Source organism: Poecilia latipinna, unplaced genomic scaffold (genome assembly GCF_001443285.1).
Source record: "Poecilia latipinna isolate Pla-1442-1.1 unplaced genomic scaffold, P_latipinna-1.0 Scaffold1499, whole genome shotgun sequence".
Taxonomy (NCBI): Eukaryota; Metazoa; Chordata; class Actinopteri; order Cyprinodontiformes; family Poeciliidae; genus Poecilia; species Poecilia latipinna.
This window is the reverse complement of record NW_015114115.1, coordinates 63,097-77,399: the sequence shown is the minus strand read 5'-3', so window position 1 is coordinate 77,399 and position 14,303 is coordinate 63,097. Positions and strand designations below refer to the sequence as shown.

Genomic DNA, 14,303 nt, shown 5'->3' with positions numbered 1-14,303 from the left:
GGGGGGGGGGGGGGGCGTTTCTCACACACACACACACACACACACACACACACACACACACACACACACACACACACACACACACACACACACCAACTTTGTTCCTAACAGTGATACTGTGTGTGTTTTTGTTTTTGTTTTGTTTTTTTTTTTACTTGCTCATCTGCGTGTTTTCATCCGTGCGGGTGTGTTTACCCCGGTGTTTTATCCATACAGGTAGTGGTGAATTAGAAAGCTCCACGTACGCACAGCTCGCTGCTGCGCGGTCCTCCCCTGCAGGATAAACGTGGACTGTTGATGGCGTGTCTGCGCCGATCGATTGGCCATCTAATGTCGGGGGAAAGGCCGCTCAGTTGCAAATCAATTGGTCGGAAAAGAAACGGGTGGTCGATTAGAAATTAAAAAGCAGCATCGATCGGATGTGAGAGTGTAGTCGCAGCAGACAAGGAGGTGGGGAGAACAAAAGCAGAAATGCCCAGACTGGCGTGGCTTGGCATTTCTGCTAGACGCTTTCTGTTTTCCTCTCTCTGATCTGATTTAATCCGATAGTAATTGATCATATCTTCTTAAAACACACCAGTCAACATTCCCCACCACTATTTAACATTCTTCTGTAAAATCTTTGTTTTGTAAAGAGACATGCCAGACTGTTGTTCCCCCCTCTGACCACCGGATGGTGCTTTTGCTGTTGAGCTTCAGTTTTGTGTTTCTATGCAGGGAGACACCCAAATACACTGTAACTGTAAGGCCACAAAGCCTTTACAGGAACCATTCACTCACTTACTCACCGATGCATGTACACACATGCTGGTTCCCTTTTTTTCCGCTGATGTAATGAGTGATTCCAGGAAGGCTGCAGGGTGATTGCCAAACACTCGTCTGCTATTTCTGAATGACTTTTAACTGACCGAGAAGACACTGAAAGAACAACTTCTGTAAATTAAAAAAAAAGTGTCATTGTGTGGCTTGTTTTTGTTCTTCCCTTTTGACTAATGTGTTTGATTTATGTAGTTGTTGCTTCTTTCTTTGAGTGGTGTCAGCTCCATGAGAGAGGTTTTTGATCAGGCAGCAGGAGATCCAGAACGGTTTCAAAGAAACTAGGTGCCACGGTTTCTGCCGTACGATTGTGTGGAAAATAGATGCTGAATTGGTAGCAATGTTTTGTTGACATGGCGTATTCTCCCTGTGTGTCTCTGTGTTGCTCTGCTGATGGACTAGCAGCCTGTCCAGGAGTAGGACTGGTGGTTGGGGTTATTTTTGCGAATTTCACATCAGGTTTCAGTAATAACTGCAGGTGTAACACATACAAAGAAGTCAAAACGTCCATCCATCAATCCATTCCAGATGGTGAATTTGTTCAACAGCCATTTGGCGAGAGGCGAGGTAAACCCTGAACAAGACCCAGTCCATCAAAACACAACAAAAGGTCACACATACACACTAACACACACAGTCACTCATCAGGGCAAATTCTAGAGAAACTAGAAATTTTTCTAGAAATTTCTAGTTTCTAGAAATTCAGAAAACATGTTTCAGAAACAAACATGTTTTCTGAAACACATTTGTTTCAGAAAACTTTTGTTTGCAGAGACTTCATGATTAATTTTATTTGTTGTTTCTATTTTTTTTTTGTTCATTTGTTTTGGATATTTAAAATGTCTTCCAATTCCAGTGTTGAATGTTCATTAGACTTTAAAGTTGACAGGTTTTCCAGAATACGTTCTTGCATTATCATGCCATTACCATTATATTACCTGAAAATTGTCTTAAAACAACAATATTATTGTTTATCGCAATATCTTCTGGGACAATTTATCGTCCAGCAAAATTTGTTATTGTGACAGGCCTGGTGCTGACAGGCTTTGTGTAACTGAAGGAAAATACTCAATAAGAATCTGAAGATTAAACGAGTGTGAATTTTTCAGAAAGGCAAGAATTTCAAGGAAAATCCACGGAATAACCTGAATATGAGAGTGCATGGAAAGGATGAAATGTTTGATACTTATTTTCCCAGTATCGGGTGGTGAGTGTCTCGCTGTGAAGGGCATAATAAACTTAAAGGTTCTGTGTCAGTGAATCATGGGAAAACCTCCTTGATGGTTGATTTTTTTAACAAACTGTTCCTCAGTTTGTTAAAAAATAATTAAAAAAAAATGTCCCACTGCAGCCAAAGCAACCAAACCACAAAAGTATTAAACTGCTAATTGGGAAAATAAATATTATGTTGGTGAATCAGTCAAGTTTGACCTCTCCTCTCTTGGTTTCATATTCGTAATATTTGTAGTGTCTGAACAGGGAAGCCTGGAAGGGACCCCCACTGTGAAGCAGCGGTTTGGTTCACTTTAAACCACCTTGCTTGTTTTTTCAAACATCTCTCCTGTAACCGTAACGACTGTTTTGCCTTCATTTCCCCTCCTCCTTCTCCTCCTCCTCCTCCTCAGATGCTTGACGGACTCCGGCGGCGGCACGCCTCCCGCTCCTCCCCCAGACCCCTTTCCCTCAACTTCAGCACCTTCTCGGCCCCTCCCCCGAGCCCGGACATGGACGGCAGCAGCACCGAGCATCCGTTCAGGAGGTGAGGCTCAGCTCCTGCCCGGTATTAACATTTAACACCATGCGGGTATCCTGGGGAAGAAACGCATGAAATATTAATTAGCATTAAGCCTGTTTCTGGTCCCAGATGATTTCCTTTACCCAGCTGAGCTTTCTCTGCAACACATGCTGGTCTGGTGATAATGATCTCATGCTGGGGATGCTTGATTGACTCGGTTCTTTCCTTTTGTTCATCTCATCAGTTTGTGGCCCTGCTTTTCATGCTGTTTGTGTTTGCGTGCCTGCGTGGGCGTGAAAGGGGATCTGTTGTTTACTGCTGTGCTGTCAGCACTCAGAGTTTCTGGACTGCGTGGGTTTAAACTCATCGTGTCTTATTTTTCAGAGAGCTTGTTTTCATCACCCATCTCTTTTGAAAATATGCATAGCTTTTTTTTTCTCTCTCTCTCTCTTTCTCCCTCTATGTTTTAAAGTTTAATTTTCAATTGAGGACACTTTTTTTTTATTTTTTATGACTGCACCAAAGTAGGTCCTAAAAATTACAATTAGGCTACATCCAGGTTCCTGAAATAAATGAGGATTTGGAGGACCATGTCTCCTAAAGGGGATGTCCCATATAGAGAGGAAGAGCAGTGACTCAGCCCAGCGGATAAAGTTTCAGCTCTTCAACCCTCAGAGAGATTTGTGGCAGCGCTCATTCTAGTAGACTCTCTGGTTCGGTTTTCTGTGAGGTCTTGACCACTCTGCTGTCATTTTTAAACAGGCTGTTTTACTGCGCTGAATCAAAATCTATGAGAAATTCTAAAACACTAAACTATGAACCAGGAAGTGTTGATAAATTAACGTAAACATTTCATGTTCTAGAAGTCGGGACCTAAACTCGAGGCTTTTGCAGCTTCTCCTTACGGTCCACATCCACACAGCATGATTTCCTAACAAATCTCTGTCGTCTTTAAGCTACAAGGAGACAAAATGTTACCAAGTTGTTTTTAATCTAGTTTATAACTTACAACTAACTTTTCAACAAGATATAGGAGCTTGTTTTAAGTCATTAATTTCTTAATACTGATTTAAGATGAAGTGCTACTTCCACTGGCATTATTTTATTTATGATATTGGAATATTCTCTTGCTATAAGTGAAATAATCTGCCAGTGGAACTTGTATTGTTTTATTAATATTAAGAAATTATGGACTTAAACAAGCTCCTATATCTTCCCAAAAGGTTATTTAAAAGTTAGTTGTTATCTTATTTCAAGTGCACTAAGATATTTGCACTAGAAACTAGACCAAAAATACTTGTTAAGGTTTGGTCTTTTTTTACAGTGTAGAGTACAGCTGTATTAATACTGCGAATAAATTACAGGTAAACTCTTTTTATATTCACTGCAGTAAAAAAAAAAAAAACTTGCTCTCTCAGCAAATTCTTCAGTTGTTGCAATATTTACAACACTAAAAGTCACCAGATCATAAGTGCAAAGAGCAGTTCTGTAATAATAATTTAATTCATTGTGTGAAAAACTAAATGTTCTCTAAACAAAATAAGTGATTGTGTCACACTTACAGGCTGTTTGCGGTGCAGGGAGACTGATGTGATTTTTCTCTCGTGGTGTTAGTTCATCAGGACTTCACACTTTTGTCTCATCAGTCCACATATAAAAACACTATTAATGTGGAATAAAGTCTCAAGCTAAAAACTAAGTTTCATAAATAAATGACTGAGAATATTTTAGCGGCGTTGTTTTGCAGCAGAGGTCTGTTTTTCATTTGTTCGTTTTCCGCGTCCAGCTGTGGTGAAGCAGGAAAACCTTCTTCATTGTCTCGCACCGTGTCGCTGCTTCCTGTCGCTTTTTCCGCCGTTGTCAATAAGCCATATGACTTCCTTCTCCTCTTCTCAGTGCAGTCGCAGCAACTGCTTTAGGCCTGCTTACCCTGCAGTTCCTCTGGCATCTGTGCCCTGCATAAATATTTGTTTGCATCAATGGCCGTATTGTGCCGACTGCGAGGCGGTTGAAGGAGGCAGAGAATGCCCCCAGCGGTGCGTGTGCTATTGTTTTCCTGCTCTTCTGAGAGATCCGGCGGCGCAGCGACACCGTGCTTCACCTCCCAGCTGGGCTCCACCCATCCTGCTCTTTGCTTGTTGCCCCAGTCTCACCATGCACCACTCTGTCCTACTTCTCTCCTCCTCCTCCTCCTCTGTCACCGGCTGCTCTTTGTTTTCCTTTTTTTCCTCCGCCGTTTGAGTTCTCCTCTGCCCCGGAGCCGTCTCCTCGTGTTTCCTCTGCGTATGTCGGCTCATTGTCTGACCTTCTTTCTTGTCTGTCCCCTGTCCACCTTTAATGTTTTCCTCATGAGGACTCTGCACCGGCTGAAGTTGATGAGCTCGCCAAGCCTCAGTGAGCTCGGTAAGAGTGAGAAAAGTTCACCGGAGGACAGAGGTGAGAAGCAGAAGAGGGCCGGAGCCAACGCCACCTGGAACAGGTAAACCAGATCCGAGCGGAGGCAGAAAACACGCCGGACTCAGACCAGCAGTAAAGTGCGGTTTCTGCTTGTGTTGCAGCATCCACAACGCTGTCATAGCAGTCTTCCAGAAGAAGGGCCTGGCCGATAATGAACTCTACACCCTGAATGAAGGCGTCCGGTAGGTTCAGAAATCAACCCAAGACGCGGATTCCCCAGCTGTGAAGCTCCAGCTGCTTTATTTTAGACTCTTGATCTAATTTTGTGCTGTAATCCGTGTAATTACTGTCTGTCCAGCGCTTTGCTGCTGACTGACTGTTTTCTTCTCAATGACCTTGTTTGTGTATGATGTGTATGTGGGGCTGTGGAGTCATGTGGTCAGGCCAGATATCTCATTATCTCTCCGAGCCAGACCCATCACTTCTCTCTGCCTCCACGTTAGCCGACTGAAAATATTTCCGGAAAAAGCCACAAAGACGTGGATTCATCTTTTCTGACCACAGGAGGCTAAGAGCATAATGTTCTTCAGGAAAACAGACTGTTTTCACGCTGTCTTTGTTTTCACCGGGAAACAAAGACGGTTGCTTTACCAAACATGGTTCAATATTTTATTACAAATTCATCCAGTGCATTTTATCATTCAGAGTTTTGAAGATAAACGCTTGCTGTCTTTTTCAGGCATTTGTTGAAAACTGAGCTGGGCTCTTTCTTCTCAGAGTACCTCCAGGTAACGCACGTTTAGCTCCTCTTTTTAAATTCATTACTGACCTGAACCTCACTGTTTTATCAGACAAGAACATTAATGACGATAAATTATACTCTTATATCACGACCATAACTGTTGTCGACTTTCCACAGAATCAGCTTCTGACGAAAGGCATGGTCATTCTTCGGGACAAGATAAGATACTATGAAGGTAGGTCTGGGTTAACGTCTGGCGCACGCTTTAACTCATTTAGCCAACATCTGAAAAAACAAAACCTTCACATCACCCTGAAAATACAGCAATCTGCTGAAGTTGGTGGGAAGATGGATATATCTAGTGCAAGGTTATACTTGAGGAAACCCATTTAGAGGCTGAAAATTAGTTGCGAATGGGGTTTAGGTTTGACTTGCAGGCAGAAAATCACCCTGAAGATGCAGCTGAAGCTACCAGATCGAGGCATAAGAGCTTGAGCAGTTTTGCTTTGATGAATGCATAAAAATGTTCACCTCTTCATGCTGGTAGAGACATAACCCAAAAGACTTGCAGCCGTAATTGCAGCAAACGCCGAACACAAAATCCTTCCTAAACTTTTCGGATTGTTCTTAACGCGTGTAATCTTCCCCTTCGTCTCCGTTCGCTGTTTGGTAATGGCCTGTCGCATAAGCTCTGAATAAAACACATTGCAGTTTGTTGTAGGAATGTGACAAAACACGGTGAATGTAAACAGAAGTGAATCCTACGAGGCATTGTTTTTGTGACTTTGTCTCCGATTCATGCAGGCCAGAAGTTACTCGACTCGCTGGCGGAGACCTGGGACTTCTTCTTCTGTGACGTTCTCTCCATGCTGCAGGCCATCTTTCACCCAGTCCAGGTGCGCACAAACTCCTTAACAAGCTGCTTGTGTTTTCTTTTTTTGTTTTTTTTCTTTTTTAGTCCACATCTCTTCTGTTGAATCTCTTTCCTGGGTGGTGCTCATTGCGGTTTCCTGTGTTTCTTGCAGGGTAAGGAGCCCTCTGTCAGACAGCTGGCCCTGCTCCACTTCAGGAACACCATCGTCCTGAGCGTGAAGCTGGAGGACGCGTTGTCTCGGCCGCGCGCCCGCGTGCCCCCCTCCGTCACGCAGATGTTGCTCATACTGCAAGTGAGCAGAACGTCATCTCCCACTTCCGCTCTCATTTGTTCAGCTGTTTTTGTTTTGAACAGAAGCAGTGCGTCGTTCCTTTATTTGCAGCTTCAGTGACGTTTCTTGTTTTGGTTTTGGAGTTCGCATCCTTCTGCAGGAAGATATCTCAGACGTTACGCTCATGACTTAAGACGTGTTCATGCTCTTCACAGTTATGCTGAGACTATAATGAGCGCTGGATTTTATTCGGTGTTATTGCAGAATATAAAGGCATGCCACACTTTTCAGACTTTTATTTGTAAAACCTGCAAATCCTTCATTCTTCGTTCCTCTGCACAACTCTGCACGTCTTTCTGTAGGTTAACCGTTACTTATCAATGTTGATGTTGGGTTTTAATCATGTTTGGGTTAATATTTACCCTCATTAATATCTTAGCGAGTCGCAGAGGAGTAATGATAGTCTTGGCTTAATTTTGGATTCATGTTTGGATACTCAACAAGACAGGCAGAGTTTCCTATTTCTGACCTTTAAGAACAGTCTGTTATTTATAGAGTTGAGGTTGACACCATTCTGGTAACCATTATCTTAATCTGTTTTATCCATTCAAAAAACAAATTTTATTTTATTTTTTAAAAGTGTAGGGCTTCTCAAAGCTTCTCCAAATATTAGTGGAGGTTATTTCTATGTATTTGAGTGTAAAAAGAGAAAATTTAGAGTTCATTAAAATTTTTGCAGCCAGTTCTTGCTAACAATTGAATTTAATCATATGACAATGCAAAATTATAATCACCAAAATCATTTTAACTCTGAAATTGTTGAACCACTGATAAGAGTTGGGTAGTAACTAGTTACATTTACTTGAGTAGTATTTTGAAAAAAAGAAAAAAAAAACGCTTTTAGGAGTATTTTTACTACGCTGCACTCTTTACTTTTACTTGAATAACTTTATTATGAAGTATCACTTCTCTTAAAAACAATTCTGGATTCTCAGCCTACTGTGAAAACAAACATTTTAATTAAAAACCAGACACACACCTGCAGTTTTTGTTAAAGTTTCATAAGTTTTACATTAAAAGAAATTAATTTGTAAAAACTTTTTCTTTTTAATACAAATAAAAAATCTTTTCATTTTAATCTTTAAAATACAAACATTTCCACGTAACTTTATATTTCTGTCCATCTGGTGATGTAATTTTTCAATATTTTACACGTTTTACCACATTACTTTTTTACTCGAGTTATTTCTTGGACGGCTGTAGAAATGAGTAGAAATATGTTGAGGTAGTGCTGCTCTTACTTGAGCACAGGTTTCGGGTTCTCTGCCCACCTCTGCCTTTGACCCAACCGGTCAGGTTTTTGTACTTCTGTGTGTTTCAGGGGGTCCACGAGTCGCGCGGCGTTAATGAGGATTATCTAAGACTGGAGTCTCTGGTACAGAAGGTGGTCTCGCCTTACCTGGGCACCCACGGCCTTTACTCTGGAGAGGAGGACGACGATCACTGCTGCGTTTTTGGTGAGCCAGAAGCAAAGCAGTAACTGTGTGCTGTATTTTGAAAGGTCTTTAAATGAAGCCCTCCCCTGCTCTCGTCTCGTGTTACAGACAAGCGCGTCCCGTGGGGCTGGCCCAAGTCTGCAGACCAGCCGTCCAAAAACCCCGTGGTACGATCTAAGAGCTACAACATCCCCCTGCTGCTGACCCCCGTGGCGGAGTACGACCCGGATCCCAGCTCGGCCGGCAGCGGAGGGATCCGCCGCCACTCGGCTTGTGAGATTATATCATGCCTGGAGGAACAGGGGCTGACCTACGCCAACCTGGCTCCAGGGTCTGAGCTGTCCGGTCCCTCCTCCAACAGACTCTGCGTGGGCTCTCAGTTTAATGGTAGGACTGATTTCTAACTGGTTTCACCCACCATTTTACCAAACAACACCAGAACTCGTAACGACACAACCGTGCTGTTTCATTCCCCAGGGATTATACAAGCAGGCGCCGGTGCCATGGACCTGGCCCTGTCCTCTCCTTCCATCCTTCATTCCTCAGGCGCGCTCCACGGCACGGAGGCCACCACCACAGTGACCGACCTCAGCAAGGGGGCGTCCTCCTCTCCGCCCAGTGAATCGTCCAGCCCTGAAACCATAATCGGACAAGTTCCGGGGTCTGCCGGCTCAGACTCGGATGGGATATTCATTGAGTTCCCTTCTCACTCTTCGGGTGGAAAGAGCCTTAGCCGCGAGAGCAGGCAGAGCACTGTGTAGCTGTGGTCCCCTTCAGGGACCCACAGCGAGGGTGTGCGGGATTATTTAGGTAGAAAATGGGACACAAAATTAATACATTTCAGCAAAAGGGTACATCTTCCATTTTACTTTTATGCTTTCAATGACAACCTTCTTCCAGTGTGGATATTATTTAAATTCCTTTATGAAACCTTTCAGCAGCGACGGAAAAAAAAAATCAGCATGCATGTCCAAGATGACATGAAGTGGTACTGATGGCTGAAGATGTGTTGATCCTAAATGATGAAACCTTTTTACTGTTTTTTTTTTTTTTTAAAGTCCCAAGTCCTGATAAGATGATGCAATCAACAAACGCAAAAGAGCATCTAAATAACTTAAAATGTTATTGAAATGTTACTTTATTCCAGGAATTCGTCTTAAAAAGTGAAACTTATATATTGGATAGACTCATTACACACACACACAGCCCTTCAAACATTTATTTCTGTTAATCAAATGATTATAGCTTACAAATAACGAAAACCCAAAACACAGTTTCTCAGAAAATAATACTGTTCAAGATAACTGAAATTATTAGTTATTGACACTTTCCACAATGAGAGAGAATAAGCCACACATGCTTATTTTACAGAAGGTGAAAGTTCCCTTATTGCTGCATGCAATGATACTAGTGGAAAGTTGAGTGGAAGGAAAAGTGTGGTAGAAACAGCTTCAGTTGTCCAATCAGTTGTCTTCCTCGTGATTATGTAGATCATAACATTTCCTTAAAACAGACGTCTCAAAAGGAGCTTAGACCAAGTATCACAGTAGTTATTCTCCTGAAACACCGACTCCCTCTGCAGCCCTTTGAATGTACTTTGCTTCACAATCATCTCAAGGTTGTGGCAGTTACTGTTGCATATGGATCCTTTTATTCCACGCCATTTTTCCTTCCATGTAACTTTCCATGTTTGCATGCAGCAGTCTGCATCTTGTGCTCACCCTTCTTGTGGAAAGTGTCAGCTACAATCTGCTGGCGTCAGAAATCTTCGCCTGGATTGTGTCACTTATAGGATGACCTTAACATAAACGTCTTTTTTTTTTTTTCTTCATTGGCTTATGTAATGTTCGCATTTTCAGAGAAACTAAATTGTGAGGTTTTGTTGGTTGTAGACCGTAATGAATGAAATTACACTTATGAGTTTCATTTTGAAGCTGAAAAACTGAGATTTTCTGTGATGTTCTTAATTACTGAGATAATCTGAATTCGTCTGAGTGTCAAAAGCTCCATTTGCACTAAAAATCTTACTTCTTATAGTCTGTGAGGATACAGAGCATTAAAAAAATGATTCCCCTGCCAATGATAAGGTAGTGCATGTCGTTTACAACTAAAAATATATTAGAATGTCTTTTAAAATTTAATTTATAAATGTAACTACATATCAGTGAGACACAGAGTATCCTAAGTGGATCAGGTTTGGAAGGTAAAGTATTATGAGACAAACTGACACTGTTGATTTCTTTTTTTTTTTTTCTTTTCTTGGTTGTTTTATGGTGGGAAAAATAAATATTTCTATTCATCCATTTCCTTTAATTCAGTTATTTCCTTTAGTTGTTCTCTTGCTTCCCTGGAGAATATGTACCTTAAAAAAAAACTACACATTATTTTTTGTTACAGGTTGTTTTGTATTTGTGTACTTTGATGAAGACTCTTTATATTTCCTGTTTTTGCGCCTTCGTGTGCTGCTTGGGGGTCAAGAGGTTTTCTCGCTTTTCAGCGGCGCTCAGAGCACTTAATGCAAAATTATTTTGTGACTGCATTTGCTTTTTCTGCATGGGCATCGTGGTTCAAGGGAATACGACAATGTTTGTTTACATTCGACAAAGATGGAAACATTTTCAACTGAATGTTGTCTCACACTGTATTTTGCACCACCACTAACATGTAAATAAAAGTATGTTGTTTTTTTTTTCTTTTTTTTTAGAAAGGATAGATCTTGTACAGTGAACATTTGTCCTTAAAGGATTAGATTTTTTTTTTAAATAAGAACTTTTTAAAATAATCTTTTTTCAATGATGTTTTACCTCAAAGCATTTTGTACTTTACTTTTTGGACAATCTATGATGTCTCCAGAATTGTACTTTGTATAAATTTGTTATACTGGCCCCATAAAAATAAATAAATTTCAGTAATATCTAAAAAAAAAAAACCAACAACATATATACTATTTTAAATTGAATTGATTATTGATGTATGAATGAATAGGGTATTACTCAAATCTTCTTCTCCTGTCCCTTTCAAAGTAAACAATGTATTCTTGATTTTATTTAGTTATTTATCTACCAAGTTGGATCTTAAGGGTCACAGAGGTTTTAAACATTCTTCTGCTAAAGATGTTCATCACACTAAAATCCTTCAATTTTAGTTTAATCTGATAGGTAATTTCAGCCAACATCATCACCAGGGTTTGGTGTTCTCTTATGGCGTTGATGCAGACATTTTTTCACAGATAGACATATCTCCTTCCTGAATAATATGTTGGTTGAACATTTCCATATTTGTTTATGATAATTTGAACAGAGAAACACACCATTTTCAGGCATCTGGAAATTGGACCCAAAGAAGAATCAATCATTCTCATATATTTTTCTGATTTCATTTGATTTCCTTATAATGTCACAAAATGAAACAGTAGTTTGTAGTTTTCATTAGCTAACAAAGCTATAATATCATCAAACACTAATGTTTGTCTGTGCAAACTGAAGTTCAAAGTTACAAATTCTCTTTTTAGTTATTCTGGAATTTGACAAGTAGAGCACATTTTGTTAAACCTACCTGTCCTAAAACCGGAAGAGTTTAGTCTGATTTACTTTCCAAACTGTGAAATCTGCGGTATGCAAACACATGATTTCAGATGTCATGGGTTCCCATTTCTTTCTTTAATAGTTCATCGTCATTTACCATAAAATCTTGCTAGTGTTTTCGGTGTAGTCTGATAGAAACTGATAAAGTAATTGTAACAAAAAAAAAAAAAAAAAAAAAAATCGAAAACCTTTAATTTGAAAGGAGTACAGGAAACGCATCACGTTGTTAAAAACACAAACCGGAAATGTATTTTTAGCTTAAAGCTAACGTCAACTACGTGGTTGGTTTGCTGTTAAACGGCTAAATATAAGTGTTTTCTTGCTAACTAGTTGGTCTTTTAAACTGTATTTATAAGGAAATAGTCCCGGTAAACTCGGTAAGAGCTCTTCTTATCACATTGTTTTAGTAGCATTGAATAGCTCAGTACTGAGTGAGTTACAGTAGCTTTATATACACCCGCTGCTGGACTTTAGTTATTTCTTATTTATCGTTTGTGTTTTATTTCAGCTGCCAGACAGAGAGCTGTCTTCCTGCTCTGGGATCACTCCGCCACCTTCGCTGCGCTCTCCGGCCTCGTTTCCAGCCTCAGTCTGTGGATGAGCCTGGCCAGTCGCCGCCTTCCTAGATGAAGATGTCCCTGGCTCAGCGAGTCTTCCTCTCCTGGATCTTTGCCCTGGTCTTCCTCATCATGCTTGCCCTCAAGCTGGACTCCAAAATCCAGTGGAACTGGTTCCTGATCTTCCTCCCCGTCTGGATCTTTGACACCATCCTCATCCTCATGCAGATCGTGGAAATGGCGGGTCGCTGCAAGCCGGACTTTGACCCCAGGGACGAGGAGAAGAGCGTGAAGAGGAGGCTGTGGTACCTGTCTGCCCTGCTCCTCAAGCTGGCCTTCTGTCTGACTCTGTGCTCCCGGCTGCAGAAGCTGACGGACATCTGGGTCAGCGTGGTGTGTGTCCCACTTTGGGTGCTGCTGGGTGGAGCGCTGCTGGAACTGGGATACAGTGTTTTCCATTACAGGAGGGACTGAACGAGGGAAGAAACCCTTGCAAAACGGACACATTGTTATTTTTATATATATTCACCTCTTAACTGAGGATGCACAGTTTTAGTTGTTATTTTAAAACCTGCTGCTCTTCAGTTGTACGGGACTGAGATTGTTTTTGGTTGCACCATAACAAGAGAAAACATTGGCACTTTGCTTTACATCTGACAACTTCACATCAATTTCAACATGTCTGGGATTGTTGAATTAAATCCAGCCCTCTTTTAAATTTTACTCACAATGCCGCTTTTTAACAATTTTAAAGTAAAATAAAAAAAGAGAGACTTAAGCTGGTTTTAAGATCCTCCATGAACATCATTTATTGATTTTTGCTGCACTGTCAGAGGTTTTATGCTATTTTGTTCTCCAAGGAGATAAAAGTCAATAGTTAACTGGATGGATTAAATATTATTTACATGTTGGCTGTAGACGGTAAGGACAGACTTACATATGGAAAAAATATATGATTCTTATTATCTTATTTAAGAATAAAATAAGAATAAAACATAACTGAAAGTGTGGAGTTTGTTTTTGGGCACTTGAGTAAACATTTTAGCCATTTTTTTCATTTTGATAGCTGCTGGTGTTTTGGGGGAATGTCTCTTTACTGAAATATTCAGCCCCAAATATTTATTCCCAATATCGCTGACCGGTTTCTTTGTCTCTGACTCTCCCACCTGAGCTGTGACTCTCTGCAGCCACTCCAGAGACATCTTGATATCTTGACTGCTTCCTGATTTTTGTGCGTTTCTTTCTTTATGTATGACACTCTTATAATTTGTAAAAGAAAAAAAGTGCCTTATGTTTGTCTATCATTAAAACCCTTAAACATTGAAGTTTGTAGCTGTAAAGTGAAAAAAAAATATGGAAGTTTTTTCAAGTCACTGTTATTGCAAAGTGAAACATTGGTAGGATTGCGGTGCAGGATAAAGTCTGAATATAAATAACTATATAACTAAATCATTACCTTAATCGTTTATTTTAAAATGGAAAATATAAACAAAGTTCTATAATTGTTTTTATGTGTGCAAGGCATATAATTTGAACTATTTCATCGCTGTGTGCTGCAAGACGTCATAAATTCACTTTTACTTTACTTTTTACTCATTTATGTTAGCGGGTGAAGCTCATAGTTGGTTATAACCAATCAGATGTTAAGTCATGAAAAGCTGATAGATTTCTGTTGTTTCATGGTGGAGTTCAGGATTGAAACTGTAAAATAATTAAGTACAGAAATTATTCTTCATGTTTGCAGTCTAAGCCATGAATCTAAAATTGAACAATTCAATAAATTATTGACACAAACGAGTAGGCACACATGCACATCTTAATTGAATGTGTT

General features: G+C 40.4%; 2 protein-coding genes across 3 annotated transcripts in view; both read left to right on the top strand.

Moving 5' to 3' along the window:
- prr5a (proline rich 5a (renal)) overlaps positions 1–11,260 on the top strand; it is a 14,694-nt gene extending 3,434 nt beyond the window's left edge. The window contains exons 2-11 of one of the 2 annotated variants that reach the window (XM_015057907.1): positions 2,442–2,575; positions 4,905–5,030; positions 5,110–5,190; positions 5,688–5,736; positions 5,868–5,925; positions 6,495–6,586; positions 6,716–6,856; positions 8,217–8,352; positions 8,440–8,718; positions 8,809–11,260. In XM_015057907.1, the coding sequence (XP_014913393.1) occupies positions 2,442–2,575; positions 4,905–5,030; positions 5,110–5,190; positions 5,688–5,736; positions 5,868–5,925; positions 6,495–6,586; positions 6,716–6,856; positions 8,217–8,352; positions 8,440–8,718; positions 8,809–9,092 (1,380 nt within the window). In that variant the 3' untranslated portion in view covers positions 9,093–11,260. Of the gene's footprint in view, positions 1–2,441; positions 2,576–3,684; positions 5,031–5,109; positions 5,191–5,687; positions 5,737–5,867; positions 5,926–6,494; positions 6,587–6,715; positions 6,857–8,216; positions 8,353–8,439; positions 8,719–8,808 lie in introns of those variants that run through there. The other variant, XM_015057906.1, reaches the window with a different exon arrangement.
- Positions 11,261–11,894: 634 nt separating this feature from the next.
- On the top strand, positions 11,895–13,797 carry tmem60 (transmembrane protein 60). The gene is made up of 2 exons (XM_015057910.1): positions 11,895–12,292; positions 12,424–13,797. Exon 2 carries the CDS (start codon positions 12,542–12,544, stop codon positions 12,944–12,946), a length of 405 nt encoding a protein of 134 aa, XP_014913396.1. The 5' UTR covers positions 11,895–12,292; positions 12,424–12,541; the 3' UTR covers positions 12,947–13,797.
- Positions 13,798–14,303: the final 506 nt, after the last annotated feature.